Source organism: Lethenteron reissneri, chromosome 42 (assembly GCF_015708825.2).
Source record: "Lethenteron reissneri isolate LAM-NWPU_2019-01 chromosome 42, ASM1570882v1, whole genome shotgun sequence".
Taxonomy (NCBI): domain Eukaryota; kingdom Metazoa; phylum Chordata; class Hyperoartia; order Petromyzontiformes; family Petromyzontidae; genus Lethenteron; species Lethenteron reissneri.
The window spans coordinates 3,468,233-3,495,980 of NC_083820.1; the positions used below are offsets into that span (position 1 = coordinate 3,468,233).

General features: G+C 49.0%; 1 protein-coding gene and 1 long non-coding RNA gene across 7 annotated transcripts in view; one reads left to right on the forward strand and one right to left on the reverse strand.

The window, feature by feature from the left end:
• The window catches only part of KIDINS220 (kinase D interacting substrate 220), a 111,452-nt gene that overhangs the window by 31,589 nt on the left and 52,115 nt on the right, over nucleotides 1-27,748 (reverse strand). For 4 of the 6 annotated variants that reach the window (XM_061569093.1, XM_061569091.1, XM_061569090.1 and 1 more), the window contains exons 20-25: nucleotides 27,233-27,321; nucleotides 26,266-26,413; nucleotides 24,738-24,900; nucleotides 11,401-11,579; nucleotides 10,636-10,877; nucleotides 4,193-4,312 (exon numbers count right to left, since the gene is read on the reverse strand). In XM_061569093.1, the coding sequence (XP_061425077.1) occupies nucleotides 4,193-4,312; nucleotides 10,636-10,877; nucleotides 11,401-11,579; nucleotides 24,738-24,900; nucleotides 26,266-26,413; nucleotides 27,233-27,321 (941 nt within the window). The remainder of the gene's footprint in view (nucleotides 1-4,192; nucleotides 4,313-10,635; nucleotides 10,878-11,400; nucleotides 11,580-24,737; nucleotides 24,901-26,265; nucleotides 26,414-27,232; nucleotides 27,322-27,748) is intronic. The other 2 variants (XM_061569089.1, XM_061569092.1) reach the window with 2 other exon arrangements.
• Nucleotides 15,878-20,915, forward strand: LOC133353025 (uncharacterized). Its single transcript, XR_009756321.1, has 3 exons — nucleotides 15,878-15,939; nucleotides 17,941-18,176; nucleotides 20,267-20,915. It is a non-coding gene; the product is annotated as an uncharacterized LOC133353025 (long non-coding RNA).

Genomic DNA, 27,748 nt, shown 5'->3' on the forward strand with positions numbered 1-27,748 from the left:
ACGCAGGGACCCAAACCAGTTGACATGACACGTTGCGTGTCCTTGATACAAGAACAGCAGCCAAAAGGCAAGCTGGCGAGCCAGACCGTTAGCCGAGCCTCCATTCATTTTGTGTTATTCGACTCCACGTACTTTTACGCTGTTATTTTACCAAAATCGCTTCAAAGGACAGACTTTTGGTCTCAACAGGGTTACAGCCAGAATGGATTCATTATGAATGTACCTTGCACTCCTCTTTGCAACGGAGACTGGGGAAGTTTGCAGTTATATAAAGGTACTATCTCAACATCTGTAGAAATATGCATATGCGGGGTGCTCGACTCGTAATAGGAAACCTGCAAAGTAATATATTGGTGGGAGGGGGCAGGGTGGTGGGTCAACTGAGCCCATTGAGCAACACTTTGAAGCAAGTTACCAGTGGTCATCCCAAGGAATGACTGGCCCTTTTCATAGGAATGTGGAATGTCTGTCAAGAGTAGTACCTCAACTGTAGGGAAGGTAAAAAAAAACCCTCCTTGAAAACGAGTTAACCAAGCCGAAAATTATTGGCACCAAAAAAATAATGTGGTACTCCTGTAAATTCAAATCGTGTTTTTGGGCTCCCAACACATTCTGGCACAAGGTGCAAGTGAAGACGTGGCAGGGGAGTCAAATGGAAAGAGAACAGCCAAGAGGTTACACTGCCGGCAGCGAGCGGAGCAAACAGAGATTATTTATTTGCTCGCTTCAATCCAAATGTCACCGGCCGAACCTCTGTGTCAAACACACATTCGCCCCCGCCGGTCTGAGTGAGGGGCGGGCAAGCCCGGCCGTTGGCTTCTACGAATTCACTTTCCCATTGCAACGAAATGTGCACACAGCTGAAAGTATCGGCGCCAGGTGGAACCTGAAATTGTCATTGGCACCCTCTTCGCCAAAGGTAAAGATCTCCCGTGTAGCCTTAACAGACTGTTGGGGAAATGGCTGTTACAGGAACAGAACCTATGAGGACAGGCAAGGCATACAAGGTGGCCAGCACCACATCGACCACCTTTGTCCCCAAAGCGGCGAGGTTTACACACCACACCAGGTACTCATTTGAGGCCGAGTCGACCGGGCGGAGGCCCAGGACCGGTTCAGATAATCTTCAACTGTTGATCGTGGGGGGGAATCGAACTCGGCTTGCGGGGTTCGTAATGCAGCGCGCCAATCACACGCACCAACATACCCACACAATTGCACACTGCAAACGTATTCGCATTCTCACATATATAATCACCCATACAAAAAGTTGATCTGTTACATACATTAAAGTAATATTGTAATACTTTACAGCTCTTTGTTAATTCATTGCTGGGTGTTGGCTTCCCTATGCCACGTGAGTCATGGTGGTTGTTTGATCATACTTCATCATGCTGTCAATGTGGGTTGGTAAAGGTAACTGCTTAGGAACGGTTCAGATATCGCTTGGCACTGATGAGAGCTGTGGCCAGGAATCAAATTCTGATTTCAGGGTTCATAGTGCAGTGAACTAACCACTTTGCCGATGCTACATCAATTACAATTTTTTTTTATATTACATATTTAAATAACCGTGTAAATTTCGGAAATTTAAATGCGATGTTCCTAAACGTGTCACTTTCTAAATTGAAACGTAACAATTAAATCCACCAAAATGAACACAAAAAATGTAAAGAAAAAACCAAATGGACAAATTCTCCCAGGATCATGAATTGAAAGAACGTTCTCTGCCCGATGTACATGTGGTGTGCGGAATTGCGGTCCCGCACACTTAAACTGACAGACCTAACATAACTCTTTGAGACATCGCATTCTAACCAGCCACTCGTATGATCGGTCATAAAGACAAGGGCGGGTTTGCTATTCACTTCTTTATTTAAATAAGTGTTCTTAAGGTCAAAATAAGTCAGTCCGAAAATTGATACGTCCTTCCCAAATGTGAACAAAGTAAATTAAGTTAATATTCTACGAGCCTTTTGCCCGTCCAAGGACGGGTGTATTTCAGTAAATCTAAAACTTGCAAGCAACGTGATATTTATTGCATCAATTCGTGTGCAATTTGTAAGGCCGCGGTGACACAGACTTATTTCATTTAAAGGTTATAATCTCTTGTTCATTATGACGTCCTTTTTACTTCTATGTCTCAATAGCGTTACGGAGATCGCGCGACGTGAGGGTTCTGCCTTTGTAGTGAGGGTTGTAATTTGACGCCGAGGAGGGTGGAGGAGGCTCCTCGCCCCCCCATTTGGAGGACGTCACCTGCTCATGATTATTAATGAGGGGGGCTGGTCGACGTGGAGTGACGTCACATGCGGGACACACAGACATTCTTGACTCATGATGGTAGTAAATTGTATGAATGTATTTAGGATGCAGTGAATAGGCTTGAGTCAGGCTGTAAAGAAATACGCTGCAAGTGATGGACTCCATCCAATCACAGGCGATTGTAATCAGGATGATACTATAAACTAATGTGTAAAATAATGTATTAATAACACTATAGTGGCCCCTAGAGACAACGAGTTAATGTAATTGTGCTACTTATTTTTCGTACTTCTCAATGGAAATGTCAAAAACGGATTGACGCAAACACAACAGGACCGGCTGCAGCCAAATCGAAGCCTTATTTTGTTAAAAGCTTGCAGCTTCGCCTAGAAGCAGGGCATCAAGAGCGAAATTATACTTTGATCAGATGCTGTACCTGCCCGAACGTAAGAATGCAGTCCCTTCACTAAAACAATCCACTGACCGTAGCCCCCCCCCCCATCACAGCACACACACAGCAGTACCGTGGCAACCAGCGTGGCGTGCGACAGCCCAAGCGGCAAGCACACAACCAATCGCACGCGTCCATCTGCCCCACGTGATTGTGAGCAAGCCAATCGGGAGGCCACTTCCTGTTCCGCGCACCATGGCGCCACTGAAAGCGGCGGAGTTTGTCGCCCGAGAGTTTGGCGACTGCCGCGAGTGTGGACCGCGGAGGCGTGCCGGGCGCGGCCTCCGTGTAACTCTGCTGCTCGGGTCTCACCGGCAAAGCGCATGCGGAAGCCAAAACGGGTGCGGCGAACGGAGCTGCGACACCCGCAGCTCGAACCGCCCAGCGTCAAAATATTCATTCATACAGAAGGAATCCGATGAGCTATGAAGTTCTGTTTCACAGATGTCCAGCAGTGGTGTGTCGGAACGTTACATCAACAACACGAAAACACGACAGGGTATAGGAAAGGTAAGCAAATCACTAACAAAAAAATACAAACAAAACGAGACTATAATAATAGGGTTTTCCCCCTTTTTTCTAGCAACAAAACGGAAACCTTTTTACAAGGATTTATGTCTGCATTAACCACAATGCTTGTGGTCAAAATGCAAACAAAAATCATACTATGATAATATATGCATTGTCCTTGATACTGATTGGTCCACACCAAGGGACGGCTTTCTTTTGAGCCTCGACCCAATTGGTGCTCGACCAGAGGACGCCAAAAGGTTTCAGTTTTGTTGCCAAAAAAAGGGGGAAAACCCTATTATTATATTTTGGTACTGGCAAAGGAGGTCTAATGATCATAACGAAACCTTTTATTTTACCAAGTCAAGCCCACTCAGCTATTAGATTATTTTTCAGAAGCGACGTCTAGCACCTGTGGCAGAGTCTACGGATCCCGCATCGGGCTCTTCGGTTATCTCGAAACACACGGAACCACTGTGGAAAGTAATCTTTGGGTGTCTTAAGTAATGGCGCAATGCGTCCACATTAACAAATGCTTGCTTCATGCGTGAAGACAGGAGGGAGGCTGTCGGATTAATTAATTACACGAAACTAGTTTTTATTTTATCATACCAGGTAAGGTCCACTGAGCTATATAGCACTCTTTCGGGAGCGACCTGGCCACAAATGAAAGCTCAACGAAGTGGCTTATCGTGTGCAAATGTATAGCACACAAATGCTCTAAACGCATGTTTTCTAAATGTGGAGGGAAGAATCTGAGGACCGGGAGAAAAATCCATGCGACCACGGAGAGAACATGCAAATTCCAAATATACAGGAATCAGGATCAGGGTAGAACCCACGTCCTCCTGTATACCAGGCGAGGTAGTTGACATCTCGCCACCCGCGGCTGTCACTGCAGTGTACCATGACGACATCGGCACCCCGCAATCTTGGTTGAGAGCTCTTGAAGCGACGGGTACTTACAGGCAAGTTAGTGTGGTCGCGGGACATGGCGGGCCTAGCAGCAGCAGCAGCAGCGAGGCACAGCTCAGTGGGCGGGCGAGTGGCCGCCGACGGCAAATACAACTGGGGTGCGAAATACGGCTACGGGGGAGAAGAAGGACGGGGGACAAGCGTGCACACGACAAGCACAAACACGTGACGATGGAACACACTCAAGAGCGCAAGTGAATGAATGAATGAAAAAATGAATGAAGAATCTAAACTTGAATCACAACAACAACAACAGGCAAGCGGTAAAGCCAGTTCAGTTAGTGAGTGTCTCTCTCAGAGATGGCATCCGTCACGTACGGCGGTGCAGACCTGGGAACATGCCAGACGCACCTTTCGTTTGCATTCAAGCTTCAAGAACGCTTTGCGCAGTGTGATGTCGCGCCGGTGTTTGTCGTTCGGTTTCGCGCCATTTGTAAGAAATGTGCTGAGCCCAGTTTTTTGGGAGCGACAGACGCCATCTGACTAGGAAATGCGTCGTGCGGCTGCACGAGTAGGGCGTCTCTCCTCTGTGGCTACGCTCGGTTTTCGCGTCAGCCTGGAGCAACGTCAGACCCTGGGTTCAGGGCCAAACGAATGCGGTTGGTGATGCCCCCTAAAAGACACTTACTAAGGCAGCCACCGCACCCAATAACAACGACACATACCTGTCAACCCAAACGGTTTACCCGTATTCTTGTCCAGGGAAATTGAGTTTTCAGGTCCATATGGCATACAGCCGTTGCAATACGGGCAACATTTTTTTTCTTTCTTCTATTTGTGTTGTGTTTCTCCTGTGCGATGGGACTTTGTAGGATGAACGTTGAGATTTATGTGGGCACGGGGTGATCAATAAGCTCTGAAATGGTCTGTAATAAGATAGGCAGCACTGATAATGGGTTGACAAGTATGACAATGTGACAAAGCAATTGTGCACGCAGCATGGGCACAAAAAAGGCAACGTAGCGGTTGCAAAGGGAACTTTGGGCATGTGATTGCATTATGTTCTTTTCACTGGCCGTGATGCATGTACGTTGACGTATGTATGCCGAGCTTTTTTCGCACCGTACGTAGCCAACCGTGCTAATCGAAGGTGCGGGATATGCAATGAATATCCACGAACACAAAAGGCTAAATGTCCAAAGTGTTTTCCCCACGACGGAATATTTGCTTTAATTGTAGCAGGCAGCCCAAAGCCAGAGATGGTAATTCCACATTCCTTGTGATGGGGAAAGTCTAAAACGAAAGTGCCCTCCCACAAAGTGTGGCTGGTTTTTAAATCCTTTATATTAAGTTCGCTTGCTTGCTTAGGACCATGCAAATCTTTCGGTCGTTTTTTAACCCACTTCCCGTGATCCAATCGAGCTGACATTTTGTACACAGACTCGTTGTGCGTGACAATGAATTTTCGTGAAATTTTTTTCCAAAATTTTACACTGTTTAGGGAAGAAAAAAAAATTGAATTACCAATTGCTTAATGGTGGCAGACAATAATCTGACCCATAGGTGGCAGCCATCTCAATCCAGAGGACGAGAGGACTCTAGCCGCCACGCATATAAAGGATTTATAGTGAAAAACTTTGTTTTTACGGGTTAATTTTTTTCTCAACTCCAGCAGGATGATAGGTTGAGTCGACACCTAACCTGGAAATTAACTCACGGCAGTGGATCGTAGACCAATTTATAATGAATTGGCAATGGTCCTTCCTTTGAAATAGTCATTAAATATAGGTGTACAATGCGGCTATTGTTAACAATAATGGTGGCACATATTGTTTTTCCCAACTTGTGTGTCAACATTAGTGCACATGAAGTGTATGAAATGTCATGAATGGAATTACACCTGTAACTAGATAATTTGTGGTTGGAGACCAGATTTCAACACGTGAACACAACATTCAGAGGCTAATCTACAGCCCCCTGAGCTATGGATATCTTTCAATAGGAAGCTAAAATCTCGGCCGTGGTTCGACTCAACTCATAAATCTTCCAGGGTCAAACAAACCAGTGCTCCTTCCACAGAGGTTAACGGTGACCATATTTTGAAGACCCTTTCACCTACCCACTCCTCTTCTTCCACCTGCCGAAGGAATGTGGAATTTCAAACCACCAATTCCTACCATTTCCATTACAGGCTGAGGGCTTAGCAGGAAGAGACTGGCTTGAGACACATCGTATACAAAGACAAAGAACCCCCCCTATAGCCTTTACAGACTTTTGGGGCAAGTGCTGTTAGCGAGCACCTATGAAGGCCGGCACAGCACACGAGGGGATGGGTGGGTGGCCAGCACCACGTCCGGCCGCCTTTGTCTCCCCAGTCGCGATGTTTGCACACTGCACCAGGTACTCATTTGAGGCTGAGTCGACCTAGGGGAGGAGGCCCAAGACCGGTTCAAACATTTGTCCCTGGTGTTGGCCGTGAGCGGGAATCGAACTCGGGTCGCCCGGTTCGTAAGCGCAGTGCGCTCACCGCTGCGCCACCGCTCTCCATATACACAGCCACATTCACGGAGGTGTCTCGGCAACTTACATTGGTCATGGTGCGCCGTTGACAAGGCACGGAAATCACTCGCTTCACTCGACACGCACGAACTATTCTTTGAGTAGGAGTGACGGTGACAGAAATGGAATCAATCAACCACGCAGGAATATGTATTCACCAAAAGCTAACAAGGGCACCTGTCTAAAAACGTGAGTGCATATATTTGCACGCACAAATGTTGAGAATTTATCTTTGGCTTAACAGGTGACAGTGTGTTAGACGTGCAAATAAATGAAGTTTTTTTGTTTTGTTTAAGCCAACGAGGCACACGGGCCTGTCATGAGCGCTTTGCGCGGTGTGGTTGGTTGCACAGGCAGGAAGGTTACCCTCTCGAGATCCTGCGCACGATCGCCAGTCACCCAACAACGCCAGGGGCTCTTCATCGAGACCCCCACCCCCCCCACCCGCCCAAAGACAAATACCCTCACTTCAAACCTCTCAACTTTCCACAGCCGGTAACCTGGCGCACGTGCTTGCTTCTGTGGCGAGATGTTAACTGCCTCGCCTGGTATGCAGGAGGTCGTGAGTTTGATCCCAACCCTGACGCCTGCTGCTGTATATTTGGAGTTTGCGTGTCTCTCTCCCCGTGGTCGTGTGGATTTTTCTCCGGCTCCTCCGGTTTTTCCCTCCACATTTAGAAACGTGTATTTAAGAGTATTTGGCTGATATAGACTTCCACACGACTAGCCACCCCGTTGAGCTGTCATTTGTGGCCAGGTCGCTTCCGAAAAAGAGCTACAAAGCTCAGCGGGCCTTCCTGGTGAAATAAAAAACTGTTTAAAATACAGTAGTAGCTTCAGAAAGAATCATCGCAGCAGTTGCTGTTGCTGCCCAAACAAGCAAAAGGGATTCAAACTCTGCACTACTTCTATGAGACTCTCGCTCAAATAACCAACATTCGTCTGCCCCATGGTAATGCATATACATCTGTGCCAGTGTGTTAACATTGACAATGATCCTTTTTGGTGGCATTCAATCAAACGCTACGATTCATCTCATTTGTGACCTCATTGGTGCTATCTGTTGCCTCTGCTTCTCCTGCTGGTACATCTATATATATGGCCAGTGCTGTCATGCAGTCTCTCATTATTCCACCCATTTGAAATCCACCAGTGGCACTCGCCTCTCTTTATTTTACCGCGCGAATCGTGTTGCCTTGCCGAACCTGCTACACAGGTGCTGTCTCTCTGAAGCCACTGGAACCCATTAAACCCCCATCTCGCCCTCTTCCCACCTCATTACAACTTACATAAGTAATATCGTCAAGGATTATAAACCATCACGCACACTCCGGTCATCCTCACAGTGGCTTTTGGCTAACCGTCAAATTATCTCACACTGTCAGATGCGCTTCTGCGGCCATCTGGAACGCTCTTCCGATATTAGGACGCCACTGGGGGCTATACACTTTTAAATCATCTAGACTGACATCTCGTGTCTTTAGAAATGCTTTTGGTGTTCAGTTTGTTGTCCTTCCTCCGCACCTCCGATGAGCAGGTTTGTCTACGTACGGTGTGAAAGAAGTTCAACACACACACACACGTAGGCCTCAGCAAGGTAAGGTAAAAGTGTAATAAGTATAACCCGTAAAAACAAAGTATTTCACTCTAAATCCTTTATATGCGTGGCGGCTAGAGTCCTCTCGTCCTCTGGCTTGAGATGGCTGCCACCTATGGGTCAGATGATTGTCTGCCACCATTAAGCAATTGGTAATTAAATATTTAATTTGTTTTCCATAAAAAAGTGTAAAATTTTGGAACAAAAATTTCACGAACATTAATTGTCTCGCACAACGAGTCTGTGTGCAAAATGTCAGCTCGATTGGATCACGGGAAGTGGGTTAAAAAACGACCGAAAGATTTGCACGGTCCTAAGCAAGCAAGCAAGCACTCAATCACGCAAGCAAGCGAACTTAATATAAAGGATTTAAAAAGCAACGAGCTTACCTTTTACCCTGTACCCTTTGCCCTTACCCCTTGGCATGTCGACACCTTCACCCTTCACCTTTACCCTTTTACCCGGTAAAAAGGGTACAATTGCCTTGCCTTGCCGAGGCCTACACACACGTATACATCGGTAGCCCCCTCCTGGGAGATGAATGCAACAGGGTAACTAGCAAACGAGACTACCCTGGTCTCTTTAAGAGTTTCCGGCTGGTTAACCAAAACACACTTGGGGTGGGGGGGGTTATCATTTCCCCATTAGCTCCGCGGGCACACAGCAGTATCACACGGGCCCCAGCATCCTGGCACCCCCCCCCCCCCCCCCCCGATTGTCTCGTGAGCATTTGGCGTCCTGTCGCGAAGGTGGATAATCGACATCGCGTTATGTCATTCGCAGCGAGCAGGCTGCCGCACGCCCCAGTCCTATCCCGCATCGGCAAGTTTACAATTACAGTAACTTAAAGAAAACTGCAAAAGTTAAACAAATAAGCAAACAGCCCCTACTTAACTCTGGTTAACCACACTGCCCAAGACTTGGGTGTAGTGTAATGACGGATGACACTGGGCATTTACGGCAGTGCTTAGACGAGTATGGCTTGCTGATGAGCCCTTGTGAACGTGACGTTCATCCGAGTCACCCACAACCTGTTGACCGAGAAACTAAACGACATTTCAAGGCTAGGCGTAAAATGCACCGCGTTTAAATAAACCGCATTGCAAAGCCAACGCCTATTTGTCTGAATGCTCGAACAAGCACCCGGCAGTCATCGTGTCTCTGTTTGTGGCATTGCGCGTTATTGAGAAGGGGCCGGTTTCACAAGAGGGTGACCGCTGGTGACTGGTACTCAACTTAACAAGAACCACACGGATGATGAGCTCATCAATCCACAATCAGATTATGAACATGATTCCAACCTTTCCGGATCGTCATCCATCGTGGGTTCTGCTAACTTACGCCACCTGGCCTGACAGGGAGATAGAATCAAGGGGGCCATTCATTTAACTGAATTGAGCTCAATTCAATATCGCGATTGAGGCTCGCACTCAAGTGATTCGCACGATTGCAGGCGACAGGAGGTGTGGGTCCGGGTGCGTGACTTACCACATGGGAAAACCGAGTTCGAATCCTGGTCCTGAGTTAAATGAATTCTTTATGTATTTTTGTCGTTACATTTTTTTTCTTTGGAAATATTTGAGTTTTACAGTTTTATACTTTGCTTAGACTATAAAGCACATTGGGACAACTTGTAAAAGTTGAGCTAAACACTTATTTTTCGATTTAAAGCTTTCGTGACTGCAGGGATTCATCTTCTTGGTTCTTTCGGTAAAGTCACGTAGAATGGAAATAATAAAATAATAAAAATAAAACATAATAAAATAATTCTCACGACGTTTCGGCCACAACGCTTTCGGCCACAACTAAACACTTATTTTTAGTATCATCATCATCATTATTCTCTCCGAGCCAAAAAGTGGGTAACAACACCACTGTTGGACATCATCAAACGGTGGTCGCCACACAGCGAGACTGGCAGAACCCTCGTGGGAACGTGGAATTTCCACTGCTTGTTGAGGGTCACCACCAATAGAGGCGAGCGATGCCCCCATGCTCCCTCTGAGCAGGCAGACACCGACTCTCAATCATCGGTCACTCAATCTTTATTTTGTGTGCGTTAATATCGCTCTCAATAAAGCGGTCATCGGTGCACATCAACAGCAGAACGGGAACGGTACCGGGGGGGCGGGGGCACAGAGCAGAGCAACAGGAATGAAAAAAAGAAACCTGTTACAACCACAGCAGCTAACGTCGACTGAGCAAAATAAATTCCAACCGCGCGCAACGTTTCCTCCGCGAGACTTGCGTGTTCTCTCCATCGCCGAGCACTCGCCAAGCATTGGGGGGGGGGGGCGGGGGGGTGGATTCGACAACGGAAGGGGGAGAATGAGCTCACCCGGTTGTAGAAGGGGTGCTGGGGTCCCATGCCGCCGTCAAAGTACGAGCAGGAGGACGGCTGCGTCGCGAGACCCCCTCCGCCCGCGAAGGGCGCCGGTGTGCCGGCCCCGGACGGGCCCGACGATCGGCCCGAGGCGCTCACGCCCGACGCGGAGTGCGGCACGCCGGGAGCGGGAGCCGCTGCCGTCGCCGACGGGAACACCGAGGCGCTCGTCGCCCCGACCTGTGCCGCATGGACGTCTGCGAGCGAGGAGGTTCACCGCCGGCGTCCGTGTCGTTAGTACCGGCGCTGTCGGCGTCAACGGAAGCGCCTCTGGCGTTGTGTTGCCGGCGCCAGGGTCGTCACCGTCATCACCGGACAGTCGTCGTGATCAACATCGCGGTCGTCGTCGTCGATCGTGGCTATCGTAAATCGTCGTCACCCGTGCCGTCACCAGAATTAAGGTTGGCTTCGTTGGCGTTGTTGTCATCGGCAGCAGCATTGTCATCAATCGGAGCGATGTCAGCAAAGGGTTAATTTACATCAACATCGTCGTCAGCAGTAGCAGCTTGAGCCGCAGCGCAAACTGCACCAGCGGCATCGTCTTCATGGAAAAGCAACAGCATCATCGACCGTGTGGCCCAGGCCGCCCTTGTAAAAGGGGCAATGTAGTTTCACGCGTCTCGATCCGACTATCCAAAATAAAGGACGCGGCGATCGCGAGCCGCGGGGGGCCGCGGGGGGCCACCGGCGTGCGGCGAACCTCCGTCGGCGCCCTCTCACCTGCGATGATCTCTCGGATCTTGGGGTCGAGGTTGACGGTGCATGCCATGAACGTGCGCACGTCGCACACGGTGAGCGTGGGTGTGCGCGACGTCAGGAACACCTCGAAGCTGCGCGCGTCGCCGTCGATCTCCAGCAGCGGCTCCACATCCTTCGACTGCGGGATTTTGCTGGAGAATCTGGGAGAGCAAGCGGGGGGGGGGGGGGGGGTGGTGGCAGAGCCAGGTAATGCATCAGGGACAGTTCAGTGCCATCATCAACCCAACAAGACGGGCTTCCACACCGTGATCAACATCATGAAATCAAGACGTGACCAGGGGTCGTGCCATGCCAGAGCACTGAGCAGACACACAGCGGTGAGATTATGGTATGGGTGGTTCGAGTCCGGAGTTCACAAACGAACCACAATACCTTGATGGTTAATGGTTTATGTTCCGTAATGAAATCAGCAAAGATATTTGCGTTTCATTTGTGGCAATTAGCACTTTGTGGTTCCCAACCTAGATGGGGCGCAAGTGCCACTGGCAACTCTCAAAACGCGTTCGCAGACCACCGTGCAGCAACGTATTTTTTTCAAAAGTGAAACTACTTCTCAATTGTCATGGACCACTTCCTTGCAGACCAGCGATGGCCTGCGGACCACAAGTTGGGCATCCCTGCTCTCGGGCCTTGCGTGCACGTCAAGTTAGATGCGGCATCTCAAAGTCAGTTGCATCGGAAATCAAACCGGCGACTCGGGACACGTTGGCCCAGTGGTGATGGCGCTGACCGCGAGGATATCCAGCCACCCAGAACCCAACTGTCCGGCGTTCAGCATTTAACGTTCCCGCAAACCACACGTGGCTTTTCCTTTATTGCTTTAAACTCCCGCATGGCTACATTTTCAATCTGCGCTGGAGGAAGGATTACAAAACAGCCCTTATTAACGTTCAACTTTTACAAGGGCTTCACGCGCTGGGGCGAAGCCAGCGAATTAAAAGTTACGTGCCGTGCCCCCGGCGCGGGATATTACAGATACGATGGCATGCGACCAACACAAGCAGGTTTGGCCGGGTGTATTTGCACCGATGAATATTTCTTCGTAGCCAGGGTGCTAATTCGCTACACAGACAAAAATAAACGGCAGAGCCGTACGCGATGAGTTGTTAAACATGAATGCGCCATTCGGGCTGTCATTGCAATTTGTTTATATTGATATTTAAGGGTTACTCGATTTCCATTACGAAACTATCAAACTAAACTATTTCTAGTTCACCAGCCAAAGCCCACTGAGCTACATAGCTCTTTTTCCGAAGTGCCCTGGACAGATATTATGGCTCAATGAAGTGGCCCATCATGTGCAATTTATAGCAGCCGAATACTGTAAACATACAAACTCCAGATAGACAGGCATCAGGGTCAACATCGAATCCACGACATGCTGTACACCAGGCGAGGTAATTAACATCTCACCACCGTGCTGCACTTCGTCATTGGGCTACATTTATTTGGGGAATTAAAATGTATTGTGCAAGCACCGCACTGGAAAGTTGAAGTTTCTCCACAATGGAATGAGCATGGGGTGGTCCCCACCTCTCTGTTTATAGCCCGTGAGCCAGTGGTGGAAATTCCACGTTCCTATGCTGAGAGCTCAGTTTTTCCAATCGAAAATCACTGCTGCCTTCCCAAAAAGTGGTACCCCTTCATCGAAACTAAAGATAGGTTTGCGATGATGGGCGGAGTTCATCCGCAACAGGGAATTGAACTTATGCCTTTCTGACCGTGAGTCGAGCACACAAACCACACCGCCACTACCTATCTGACCTGATACCTCTTGCACCGGCGATACTCGATACGTGTTGAGAATCAGGCAAGGTGACAGCATGTTGATACGTGTTGCTTGTAGCAGGTGACGCGAATCAATTTGCACAAAACGTTGTTACATCTCCATGAAGCCCTTTTCAAAGCACCTCCACCGTGTGCAGACGTAGAAGCCACATTCAGAACAATCGAACGAGGAGGCCACAATGAAGCATCATGAGACTGTCATGCATCCAGGCTGATCTGTACACGGTCAGATAATGCAATTGTCTGTAATTGTCTGTAAATACAGATTTAGGAAGAGTTCAAATCCCAATTAGCGTTGACTCAGCCCATCACCCCCCCCCCCCCCTCCCTCTTAGGAGTCGATAAAATAAGAACCGCTTTGTGGGAAGATGACAAGTGGTTGTCCTGAGGGAATTGTGGAACTTCAACGAATGGCCCAGGGATCTACGACGGCTGCTGCCACATTGCTCTATTGAGGAGGGAGACACTTGGAATGGCAATGTTAAAAAAATATAAAACAACGTCCCAGGACACGCTGGCGGGACCACGTCGCTCAGCTGGCCTGGGAATGCCTGGGAATTCCCCAGCAAGAGCTAGAGTCTGTGTATAGTAGTGTATAGTAGTGTATAGCGTATAGGAGTGTATAGCGTATAGGAGTGTGTAGTAGTGTATAGTAGTGTGTATAGTGTAGTGTATAGTATAGTGTATAGTAGTGTATAGTAGTGTATAGTTTAGTGTATAGTAGTGTATAGTATAGTGTATAGTAGTGTATCGTGTAGTGTATAATAGTGTATAGTGTAAAGTAGTGTATAGTGTATAGTAGTGTGTAGTAGTGTAGTGTATAGTGTAGTGTATAGTAGTGTATAGTAGTGTATAGTGTAGTGTATAGTAGTGTATAGTGTAGTGTATAGTAGTGTATAGTGTAGTAATGCTGGACTGCCACTACTCAACATGCTGCCACTGCGACCCTCACCAATAGAAGCGCGAACGAACGAACAAACGAACGAACTCTTCTTACTCACAACTCCCACGTGTCCTTGTAAATTAAAAATAAATCTCTACGAGTTCAAACATTGTTGTATGGAAGAAAAAAAAAAAAGCAAACGATCTTATTATGTCCTAGACGGTTCCATGAAATGTTTGTCTTTGTGGGGACAGTGCCTTTGTGAAATCTAGACAAACATACCACGAAAAATTAATCCATTTTACTCCTTCACAATGGCCCACTTTGATTGAGCATGTATTTGCTATATCAACTGTGCAAATCTTAAAAATAAACCATGCAAATATATGTCCTTGTTAGTGAAGCGGCGGTCACATTTATTGAAATAACCCAAAAAAAAGTTTTCCATTCGTTGGAACAGACGCGGCGCGCGTGGGTTGCGCTGTCTGGCGATGGACGAGCCGAGCCGGTGACGGCCGTGCACCAAGCGCTCGTCCACTTCAGCGGCTCTCGCTTACATCCGCGGAAATTCCACATTCCCATGGTGGGGACCAGTGGTTCCATTGGACGGTGACCGTTGACTTCAACCACACTTGAAGGGCCATTGCCTGAAACGTGTTCGCTTTTCTATTTTTTTCTTTCAAGGGACCGTTGGTTGTTGACGAGTGTGTTGAGTTTTCTTTTTCTTATTAATTTATTGATATGAGATGGTCGACAGGTAGATTCGACCAACTTGTTTACGAACGAGGCGAGCGTACCACATCGATATCGCTACCTTCTCAGGCGACGACGAGTCTCACGCCGACGTGACTTCCCCGCGGGCTCCCCCGGCCCCCGGCCGAACAAAAAGGGGGCCACCAAATCACAGGAACCGCCGTGCGAGCGATTGCCCGGCAAGACGGCGGAACAATACCGAACGCAACACAAGATTGGTTGTGAACTGTGCACGATGAAGGTTGAAACGTGCACGCGACTGCCGTGGAAGGGTCGGGGACGTGGAGGAGGAGAAAGCTCCTGCTTTTGACCGGAATATGTGGACTCACACCGGGTCTGATTGGCCGGCAAAAAAAAAACGACACGCGCACACAAAAAGACAAAGATTCCCCCGTGTAGCCTTAACAGACTGTTGGGGCAAGTGCTGTTAGCGAGCACCTGTGAAGGCCGGCACGGCACACGAGGGGGTGGAAGGCCAACACGATGTTTACACACCACACCAGGTATTAATTTTGAAGCTGAGTTGACCTAGGGGAGGCCCAGGACCGGTTTAGATAATCATCACCGGTGTTGGCCGTGAGCGGGAATTGATCTCGGGTCGCCGGGTTCGCAGCGCAGCGGGCTCACCGCTACACGACTGCTCCCCACACACTCACACTCGCACAACAGGGTACAGCGGAAGGCAAAGGGGGGCATGCTTAATTAAAGTGCAGTTGCATTTTGCACCGAAAAGAGAAGTGCTGCATGGTGAGGTGAGGGTGAAGGGCGGTCGGAGACGGGGGGGGGGGGGCAGGGGGTGTGGTAGTGGGGGCCAGGTCGGAAAGTCGGGGAAAAGTGTGCGGGAGAAACCTAAATGGAATTATAAGGAACACTTGTAACATGTAGCAGCAGGAGAGGATTTTTTATTAAAGAAGTATTGCTGCAGGCCAAGCGAAGCGGAGGGGGGGGGGGGCCTTAATCTTATTTTAAATGAGGCTGGAGTGAAGCACGCTTGGGGCGCCGTATCCATCAAGTGGAGGGAATCCAACGAAGCCGGGCAAGCCAGGCGCGCAAATGAGTGAGCGCCGGCCGGCCTGGTAAGTACGAAACGAGTGCGACCGTCTAAAGGAAGTCCACCCGGTGCCGTTTCTTGTGAGCGAAACCGTCAAAGTCGTTCAGCACAACACGTTGTTTTAGGCACGAATAATTGCGGAATTCGTTTAAAAGTAACGGCAAAGAAACTGTCACGTAGCGTTCCACTTGTTAATTTGCATTGTTAAAGTGCCACTTATTTTGCAGTGGAGATTGCTTTTGTAATGTCTGATATATCATTTGTTTCCATATAAGCATTTCTATTGCAATGCTATTTTATAACTTCAATTCAAGATTTGTTATGAGACATCCCTGACTTTTATGACTGTCTGTTCACCCAGGTTCAATTAATATTATGCTACATTCGAGTTTTGATGATGAATAATATTCTCACTTTGGGAGCAGTGGCACACTGTGTTACGAATTCTCGCTGCCTCTGTTCAATATCAGAATTTAATATCGTCACTTTGCTTTCTCAAAATTATATTTCTTGTAAAATTAAATTTTTGAGATGAAATTCACCCCCCTTACTTCGCCTGATAAAATTTTGTTCCGTAAAATGTATTGTGACATTTAGTCTACATTTGTAAAAAAGATTAATGTTTTGAAGACAATCTGCGTACTTATGACTTGACACAACCCAGGCCGCCCTTGCAATAGACAGCAACGTTCCACACGTTGCCGTGGGTTAATTTCGTGTCCTGGTTAAATAAATAAATAAAATCTCGGACACCGACCGACAGATTTCCCGGGCCGTCACTCACGAGAATGGCGAGTGACCTCAGAACTCATCCTGGGGCCACATCCCTTCACCAACCAACCTGGACCCCCCCCCCGCTCGCCCCGTCCCTCGTCCTCCCATCACCCCCCCCCCCCGCTCGCCCTGTCCCTCGCCCCCCCCTCACCACCCCCCCCATGCCCCCCCTCTCGCATGATCTCAGAACTCGTCCTGGGGCCACCTCCCTTCACCAACAAACCGGGGCCACCCCACCCCACGCCCGCCCACCCTGCCCCCCCCTCGCCCCCCCCCCCACCACCCCCCCCCCCCACACGAGTGACACGACGTGGGGAGGACTTCCTCCAACAGCGGATTGACAAAGGTCTGTAGATTGTTCCAATACAAATACAATACCAAATAATGGTTATCCAAGGGAAATGTGAAATTTTCACCACTCGTTCAAAACAATGTCAACGGGAAAATGAGCGCTACCCCCACCACCGTCATTCGACAATTTGCACAGAGAGACACTCCTGATCAATTATTGCCAAGGTTCAACATGGCATGATTTGTCTCGTGTGGAGCTGGGATGACTAGTCGGTGACATGTGCATGGTTTCTACTGCGCACACAGACCCGGTGGTATTTTACCAGCCCCAGGGCCTGAGCTACACGATGACACGAGACCCCTTCCTCGAGCAAGCGACTCGATTTGAAGACAAAGCTGGTTCCTCGACGCCTTCGTAATCCGGATGCAGTGACCCACCGAGGCTTTTGTGCCAATGAGGAGAAGTTCGTGAAGGACGCTGCTGGCCTCCCTGCACTGGCTTCCAGTTTCACAGAATGCAGTTCAAATGTTATTGTTAACTTACAAAGTAGTAAACTCTCTTGGCCCCATCTTACATCGTTGACAGGCTTCACCCATAGATCCCCTCAAGGTCCCTAAGATCTTGGGATGCAGATCTTCTCTGTATTCCCAGGTCGAGGTTTCGGTCAATGGGTGACCGAGATTTTTCCTGTGTAACCCCCAGGCTATGGAGTGCTCTTGCACAAGATATCAGGATCTCCGAGTCTGTGGACATTTTTTAAACGCACCTTAAAACATATTTATACGCTCCCGCTTATTAAATGTTGACCTCATTTAATAAAAAAATAATTTACGTATTAATATTATTTTTATGCTGAGTGTCTGCTGTTGCTGTGTCCTGTACATCGCTTTGAGATCCTTCATGAAAAACGCGAAATGAATGTTATTATTATTATGTATATTGAACTTCTTTCGTACGCAGCCAACCGCGCCAATTGGAGTTGCGAGGCACTTTCCCACAGCCACCACAATGCGGGCGTATAGCCGGCAGCGACGGAGTGCGGCTGGGATCACGCGCCGCCGTCGGCAGGAGAGGCGAACATGGTCGTCACTTTACACGCCCCGCGTGCACAAAGCACGGCCGGGGGAGGCACTCCCTTCACCACGGTCTGCACTGCGACATTGCCACCTTGGGGGAACGGATGTTTCGGCTGCTTGGTAATATTCGGCGAGTGTTCGGTGGCGGGAGAGAATAAAATAACAACGCTCGCATCAGCCGGTGCTCGTTACGGTCACAGCCAAGTCACCGTGTCGCCGGCGCCTAAACGAGCAGCGGGGAAGTGCATGGCTCCACTGGCCCCCGGAGGCAATGGTGGGAATTCCACATTGCCATGGCAGGAACCAAGACTCTAAACAGGAGACCTCGATGGACTTCCCACAAAGTGCTAATTAGTTAGTTAACATCTCCTAACCAATGTGATAATGATGATGAGAGAGACACGCAAACTCCAAATAAACAGCAGGCGTCAGGGTTGGGATCAAACCCACGACATCCTGTACACCAGGCGAGGTAGTTAACATCTCCCAGCCACCGTGATGATGATGAAAAAGACACGCAAACTCCAAATATACAGCAGGCGTCAGGGTCGGGGATCAAACCCACGACCTCCTGTATACCAGGCGAGGTAGTTAACATCTCCTAGCCACTGCAGCACCATTTCTTGGCTGCCTCTTGGTCCATCTCTAGATTTGTCCACTGGTCATCATTCCATATTTCAGTTTTTCATATTGAGACGCGTGCTTTTGAAACACACGCGTTCTTCTCAACAGTGAATGAGATGTCTCAAATGATTGTTTCTTCATGAAATGCTACCCACCCACATCCTGGGGTGTTTGTGCATCATGTTCACAGCTGGTGTGATGTGACTGGCCAAACCAGCGCAGAACGGGCACTCATCTCTTTTGGTCTCCCTCAGCCAGGAGTGGAAAGCCCACATTCTCATTATGGGTGCTAGCCTCCCCAAAAGATGACCAGTGATGTGACTTCTTTGCAAGTGATACTCGATTAAGCGACCTATAAATGACGACAGGCTGAGTGGAACTGCGAGCAAACTTACGGCAGCGAGTCGATCGCTCTCACCACACCCGCCACCTGCTGCAAACAGGAGCGCCGTCGTTTAATTACGGGCGCATTGGACTATCTCACCCAAGTCTGGTTCGCAGCGAGCTCGATTGGATCTCATATTTCCCCAGATAAGAGTCCATTAGGAGATATTATTACCTAACTCCCTTTAGCAGGACTGGGCGGGCGATTTTGAAATAACAATCAGCGGGTCAATTATGCTCATCGACAAAGTCTCGTTTTGGAAAGTCAACAGTGGCTGTGATTACTCAAGAGGGGGGGGGGGTGGGAGATCGGGGTTGGGGGCCCACCATGGAAATGTGGAATTTGCACCATTGGCTCGGTAGCACGTCGGCCACGTCGGCCACGTCGACAATCGTTGCGAGCGGGAGGACCTCGTCAGAACTACTCTTCCCTGGGAACGCGACCGTCGGCCTACGAAGAAGATAGGCGTTGAGCGAGCGGCCAAATTTGCGGTTTGGCAAAAAAAAAAATGGTACCGTCACGACCGCCGCCGGCGGGCCAAGAAGAGTTTCACACAGCCTCCCTCCCGTGCCGCGGGCGGGCGGGGGGGGGGGGGGGGCTGTTGCTAACTTATTGGGTTCTATCGGTGGCGAGCGGCGGTGCTGCTTACGGAGCCGTCGAGACTTGCCGAGCCGCTCTCGGTTTAGCCACGGGGCTGTCCTCCGCTCCGGAACAATGTGTTTACCAAGATCCTCCTCGTTGACATGCGTCAACCGACTTATACAAACACTTGCCGGTTATACACGCGCCCTATCTTAATTCATCTACGATAAAAGGTAATTGAGCAGACAGTTGCATGCTCGTTCCTGATCGGGTTATTTTGCACGTATGTTGACCATCTTTTGCACAGTACATAGCCAACCGTGCTTATCGGAAGTGCGATGTCGTGTAAAAACACGATTCCACTTTTTTTAATTGACCAGGTGTATTATTATTTCCAATAACGTTCTTAATGTCACGCCAAATGGTATACCGACATGAATATTTTAATCAGCCACTATCTGCAGTTTAAATCAAATGGCATCATGGGACGGCCCCTGGAGGAGATGTCTCGTTACCCGCTGAGCCATCCCATCGGAGTCTTATCCACCCGCGTGCTTTCGTCAAGTGGCGGTCAAAATCGAGTTGTAATATTTTTTTTGGTATTTCTCTACCGCGGCAGTTGCGTCGATCGCGCATCGGTGACCGCGCTCGACGCGAGGCAAGCACCCGCCCTCCGCGCTCCGCTGAACGAGGAAAGGCGCAGCCCCGCAATGAACTTGTGGCTGCTGGCGGAAGGAGCCTCCACTCGAGGGAGCTCTCGATAAACGATACTGGGCTACTTATTTACCGCTGGCCAGACATCTCGCAAGAAGTTGGGCAGGGTACATCCACACTTGAGGCCACCGCCGTTACCTGCCGAGCTGTGGTTGCCGCCATTCACACGGCTGGGCGGACTGAAGCGGGCATCGCGCGCTTTCAGATGCGCTTCTGCGGCCGTCTGGAACACCTCTTCCTTCCGATATTAGGAAGCCACGGGAGCTATGCACTTGTAAATAATCTAAATTAAAAACTCATTTCCTTAGAACTGCTTTTTGTGTTTAGTTTGTTGTCCTTCCCCCCCGCACCTCCGATTAACACGGTTGGCTACGTACGGTGTGAAAGAAGTTCATCATACGTAAGGATCTTTCCCGACGTATCAACCGCCACTGGAAAATCGAACCGGCGACCTCCGGATTGCAAGTTCATCGTGATCACCATCCCTCAGCCATAGCATCATCCACAGAGGCGCTCGAACAAAGTTAGCAATGATTTACGCAGGAGAGCGTGACTTTCCAGACTTTCTGAGAAGGGCTCTTACTTTGGGAGTTGGCGAACAAACCTGGAGGGCAATGGGACAACCCACGCGTACAAGGGGGATATAGCGTTCAAACTTCCCAGAAGCAGGGCAACCACCTACTTGCTGGACACCAATTACACTTTCAATTATAATCATATAAAGAGTTGGCGACTGTATAATCATATTCTTAGGTTTTTTCGGTAAAGTCACGTAGGTAAAAAATTAAAATTAATAAAAGTTAAATGAAAATAAAATAAAAATCACGACGTTTCGGAGGCAACACAAGCTTGTGTCTTCAGGTGGAACCGTCACAGCACGATAGCTGTATCAAGTGACGGTTCCACCTGCAGACAGAAGCTTGTGTTGCCTCCGAAACGTCGTGATTTTTATTTTATTTTTATTTAACTTTTATTAATTTAAATTTTTTACCTACGTGACTTTACCGAAAAAACCTAAGAATATCAATCCTTGCAGTCACGAAAGCTTCAAATCTAGGACTGTATAATCATCTCCGCTACACTACAAACGCAGCTCTTTATTAAGAAATGTTGGCATGTTATTTAAAAAAAGGATTAAAAAAAACCCATAGCCAATGCCTTATTTAATCAGAACACTTATTGAAACAAATGTTCTTTGTGTTACACAGCCGATACGTGAAACCACACTGTTTATATGCTGACTGTTCCACATTCTCCTCAGTGCGTGCGCCTGGCAGACTTATCAGCGTCACCGGTGCTTAAAAAAAAATGTGTAACAGTGTTCAGTTAAAGCGGCACAATGGCACTGCAGAAAACGGCTGCTGCGGTTTTTTCTTCTGCATGCCAGAGATGTTTGCTGAAGATACAATGATGAATTGAGTTGACAAACAGACAAATCTGAATTCACTAAGGCAGGTTTTTTTATATATATATATAATGGAGTTGGCTCAGAAACAACATTTGGCTTTTTTCCCCCCTCAAATAGAAAATCCCACTTATGCCAAAAAGATCACGGATCTCCCTGATCCATTGAACAATGGGGGCAAGCAGCGGTGTAAATTCCACATTGCTGTGGCGGGGACCAGTCTCTCCGCAGGGTGACCACTGCCGCAGCTGTAAATGTCGGATAACCAGCCCCAGAAGCAATGCTACACAATTAAGTGGCACGGTACAAAAATGACAAATTCCGATTTTGGCATCATTTGACTTTGCATGAATGTGACACTCAACAAAGATCGTATTTTCAGATGTTCGAGCTATCGGCGGGGGGGGTGGACACTTCCATTCCTCGCAGATGACGGTAATATCAGTTGGGAATTAGCAAAGCGCACCTTTCACCTACAACAAATTCCATGACATCGTCCAAAAGAGCCATTCCGCGGCAATGCCACAGAACAATGTGTGCACAAGTTGCCCACACGGACAGAGCTGACCGAGTGGCTCAGAAGTCAGAGCACTGGGCTGGCTTTACTGAGACCGGACGGTGCAATCGAAAAAGCCACTTGTAATTAAACTAGCTTCTCAAGCAAAACCATCGTTTCGTGTGCTTAAACAGTAGGGGCATCGGACAAAATGTCACCCGTTTTATATTTTTGGTTCAGGTTAGCGTTACTGCTTTGCGCACCACTGCAAACGCAGCGTCACGTAATAATACGTTCTCAAGTGCAACGGTCGCTGCGTCTGAGCACCGTCACCAATGACTGCACAAAAGAGCCACTGCGCTCAAACTGCGTTCTGTTACTTTAACTTGGACAAACTCCAACTGCGAGAATGAAGAAACATCGCTTCGATGGTGGTTTGACGGCAGGGGCGTTGGGGGGGGGAGAGTGTGCGCTCGCTTCAACATTTCGCACTGGGAAGAGTCCAACTCGTTTCTAAACCACGAGGGGTTTCCCGCCAAAAGCAACAACAAACATGCGGATGCGTTTGTTCTCGTGCAGGAATGACAACGCGTGCTCGTGCAAATCCTCCGAGTGTTGCGAGCAGACACGTTTGGAGAGCGGTTATGAGGGGGAAAAAATGTCATTGTGTAAAAAAATGTTTTGCCTTTTTGACATGCGGCTGCTTTGACATTCCATCAAGTATCGTTATTATACATGAAGTTCTTATATATGATGATGATGATGATGATAATTATGCCCTTCAGCAAGAGTCACAAGACCCTCTGTTCGGAGGGGCCCTGCATAAACAATGTTTGGGCAATTCCTTTGATGAACAATTTGAATGTATTGGCGGTACACCGGTGCACGCTACTAAAAAAAAATCAACATTTGCACGATAATTATTTATTTTCCTAAGAAAATCTCGCGGGGCCGTGGTGGTGCGTCAAAATCAGTTCGCGTGATATCGAAGCAGCCGGAAGGAGAATAGTCAGTTAAAATTCAGATTTTCGCACCGTTTCACGAGGACCGGTGTGTTACGCTGCAGCGGTGTACCGCCAGCGCGTCCACTTGGTCAAATGTGGCATGAAACCCGGCCAGAGAACATAAGGCCCGTCCGCACTTGCATTCCCACAGCGCCCTCTGCTGGTCGTCACGCCACGTGCATCCCGTCACGGTCCTTGGCAGTGAATCTCAACTTGTTTTAGAATGGCGGCCCCCCAACCTCCATCTTCCTCACCCCCCCCAAAACCCATCAAGGTCACTGGTCCCCGTGACCCCAACCCCCCAACAACCCCGCCCATCCCCAGCTCCTGTGCCCATCCTCCCACGTGACTAAGGCCCGCCATATCTAGAGAGATGTATGTTTGTCGAACTTATTTCGCACCCTGAGGTTTTTTCGGTAAAGTCACGTAGGTAAAAAATAATAATAAAATAAAATAATAAGAAATCACGACGTTTCGGAAGCAACACAAGTCTCCGTCTTCAGGTGGGACCGTCACAGCTAAATTTACTGTATCAAGTGAAAAGAAATCCAAAAGACAAGATCTTAAATACTAGTTAAGGGGAGGGGCTTATTTTTTTACCTACATGACTTTACCGAAAAAATCTAAGAGTATGAATCCTTGCAGTCACGAAAGCTTCAAATCTAGAATAATTTCGCACCGTACGGAGCCAACCGTGCTAATCGGAGATGCGGGGGGGGGGGGAAGGGACAACAACCTAAACACAAAAAGCAGTTCTAAATAACGGAGTTGTTAATCTAGATGATGATTTAAAGGCGTATTGCTCCGTGTGGCTTCATAATATCGGAAGGAAAAGCGTTCCAGACGGCCGCAGAAGGGCATCTGAAAGCGCACGCCATGCAGTGATCGCCTTTGTTCGATGGTTCGCCGAAAGCCGCAGCTGCGAGGAAGACGGGCGTTTGCGTGATGGTTTATGCTCCTTGACGAGATCACGCCTTTAACCAGCGGGTTGTGAGTAAGGTGTTAATTTCACGTTGTGTATAATTGTTTTGTTGTCTCAACGTGGCACCGATGTTCGAAATTTCTCCTGCACGGTATCCATGCAGCCCCCACCTAAAGGGTTTACAAAACTTCCAGAACAACGGCTGAAAGAAGACCAATTTGAGGGCAGCGGTAAAGCGGGGGGAGGGGGGGTGATGCCCGGCTCACCTCGCCACGGTAGGGAGATGTTAACTACCTTGCCTTGTATACAGGATGTCGCGGGTTCGATCCCGACCCTGACGCCCGTATATTTGAAGTTTGCATGGCTCTCTCCCCGTGGTCACGTGGATTTTTCTTCGGGTCTTCCGGTTTTTCCCTCCACATTTAGAATCAACATGCGTTTAGAGTATTTGGCTGCTATAAATTTCCCCGTTGATAAGCCACTTCGTTGAGCCATCATTTGTGGCCACGTCGCTCCTGAAAATAATGAAAAAACACATTTTGAGTTTACCTGTCGTAGACCATCTTGAGGGTGAGGTGGTCACCAACGCCTTCCACCTCCTCAAGGTAGAGCACCACCCAGGAGGTGCGGTAGGGCCACTGCTCCGTCATGTTGATCCACGTGGCCAGGCGGTCCCAGTTGAACTGCACCTGGTTGGCTCGCAGCAGGCGCCCTGGTTGGCGCAGCGGGAGAGGGGGGGCAGCAGCGCCGGCGTGGCTCGTTATCTTCGCAGCAGGCCGAAACGCGCCGCGCAATTGTTCTGGCCAAGTTGAGGCAGTGTGAATGATACTGAAAGCGGTGATGTTTTTTTTCTATTGAGATTTATATTCATTATTTTACTCAATAAAAAAGTCAGTGGACTTGTGTATGTATGTGAACTTCTTTCGCACCGTACGTAGACAACGGTGAATGGCAGGCTAAGGTCAAGAGGTCACTAGGGGCAATGCTTTGGACGGCACCACACCTTGCCATCGCTTCCTTACAATTTCCCAGGGTTTTTTTGGGGACGTTTCATTCCTTGGTCACCAATCTCCGGGTGCCCTTCCAAAAACTGCCCTGGTAACCTGACCACTTCCTCCCTGCACACGTGTCCCATTCATCACAAAGCTCCTACGCACAACAAAAACTAAGAAAGTGTTTACGCCACGCCGCCACAGTGTTCCATCCTCCGCAAAAATTCCAATCACCGCACCTGCAAGGCTATTTTACACGAATACAACCATTGTCTCTAAAGACTCATCTGTTAGCACTACAGTTAGACAACATCGGTGAGGTTAACCTTTTGCCGTTCTGAGACATCTGCAAGTTTGCAAGGTGGGTCCCAGTTTACCGCTGAATCTCGGAACACGCAAGCCGGTTCGCGTTTATTTTATTTAGAGAGGCGTAGCGCCGTTGTTTTTAAAGACATTCTAATTCACGCAGAGAACTGTAGCGACACGACCGCACTCTACGATAGCTGGATGTGCCACACGCCCTCCCACATGCCGTTGCGGGAGCCTCGGAACCGGCAAAGTTATTTTATTTTGGTTTTCCTTCCGATTCCGCTTCGATGACGTACGTGTAAAAACTGATGACGTACACGTACATCATCGGAATGTGAAAGGGTTAAGAACGAAGTCTCTAAGTTCAACTGCTCTTGAGGCTCGCGGGATGCAGCCATGGCCGCGACAATGGATGCGAGGTGAGCACGCGAGGTGACGAGTCGCACAATCACACTGCGGTTGGGAACCAGGTCAGTTGGCGATTCCGCTTGGCTGCAGCGCGCATTTAACGAGCGGCGGTCTTTTGTCCCTTGTGCGCGCACGTGTGCATGTGTGTGCGTGTGTGTGCGTGTGTGTGCAGGTGGTGCATCAGCCAGTCATCTCGGTCATCTCAGTCAGTCGAGCCGTGGCATCTGGGTCTGCCCCGTGACCTCCTGCCAGCGGGCGTTCGACACTTCACGTGGCCTCAAGGTGCACATGGCCTGGCACAAGCGTCGTGGTGACGTCACCGCCGCTTAGTGGTGAATGGCGGTTGTTGTTGTTGTGTGCAGGCTCACCGGTGAGGGACACGACATTGAGAAGCCTCCTCATCGTCTGAGGGTTGATATCGCTGAACCAGTCCTCCGTGACCAGCAGCTTGGAGAGGTCAAATGACATCTGCCGCGTCAACTGGCGTGCCATCTGCCGCCGCTTCAAGGTCTCCTGCTGCCGCGCGTGTCAGGCAAGGGAAAGAAAAAAGGTGTTGAGGTGGCGACTGGCGCAATGGTAACAGACGAATAACCATTACCAATTAATCCTGCGAGTCTCAAGGAGTGTCATAGCGAGGGTCATGCATTGGTCAAAGATTATTTTTTCCGTCCCAAAAGTATATTAGCGAGCAAAACGATTCAGGTGCGCACAGAGGGCATGTATGTAATAATTGATGTACTACACAATGCCAAGTACAACGATTATTAACAGCGTGTTATATTCTGAACCTCTCTATGCCGTGTGTTTCAATAAACTCCACATCTCTCGGTGTCTACTTCCTTAAGGCGGATAACCCTCGAGGTGAATGACTGGAGTGGGGGTGGTCAATTAGTTTTGAGGAAGTGCTTTTGCGCGTGCCGGAAGAAATGAGAGTACCGGCTAAAATACACGCGCACCAAAGGATAACAACTCAAAAGAGTTCCGCACCTGGCCTCAAATCGCGCCTCGCCCGGCAGGGAGGTGACATCACTTCTCGGTAGCGTAGCAGCCGTCCTTGTTGCGTGTCGATGTGTGTGCACACATTAGTGTGTACGTGCGTGTACGTGGGAAAACGTGCGCACAAGTGTGTTTATGTGTGTGTGTGTGCGTGTCTCTCTAAAAACATCGCCACGAGGGGGACAAAAGCGGCCGGGCGTGATGCTGGCCACCCACCCCCTTCGTGTGCCGTTACGGCCCTCATAGGTGCTAGCTAACAGCACCTGCCCCAACAGTCTGTTAAGGCTATACGGGGGATCTTTGTCTTTGTTTACGGTATTTGAGTCAGTGAGGTCATACCCGGCGGGTGAGGGAGACCTTGCTGCCAATCTTCGTGAGCTCCCCAAGGCTATGCTGGGACGGCTTCTGCTCCCCGTCATCAAACCAGGCTGCGGCCACACAACACACACGCACGCACGCACACAAGCACACACACACACGCACGCAAGCACACACACGCACGCACACACGCACGCTGTTCAATATACACAGTTCCTATATAGCAGCGCGGTCCCAAAACTTTTGGCACCAAAGACCAATTTCGTGGAAGACAATTTTTTCACGGGGGGGGGGGGGGGGGGGGGTTCATCATTGGGTCTTTCCCCCTTTTCAAAGAAGCTCTCCGGCGACGTTTGTTTTTTACTCATTGTGGCTACTAGGGGTTAGAGCTTGTGTTTGTCTTATACTCATTGTGGCTACTAGGGGCTAGAGCTTGTGGGCTTACCACAACTGTGACTGAGACAAGTGCGCAGTAAGGGAAAGAGGCGCGGATGGAAGTGGTGAATAATAAAACAATGGGGCGGGCCACGTGCGGAC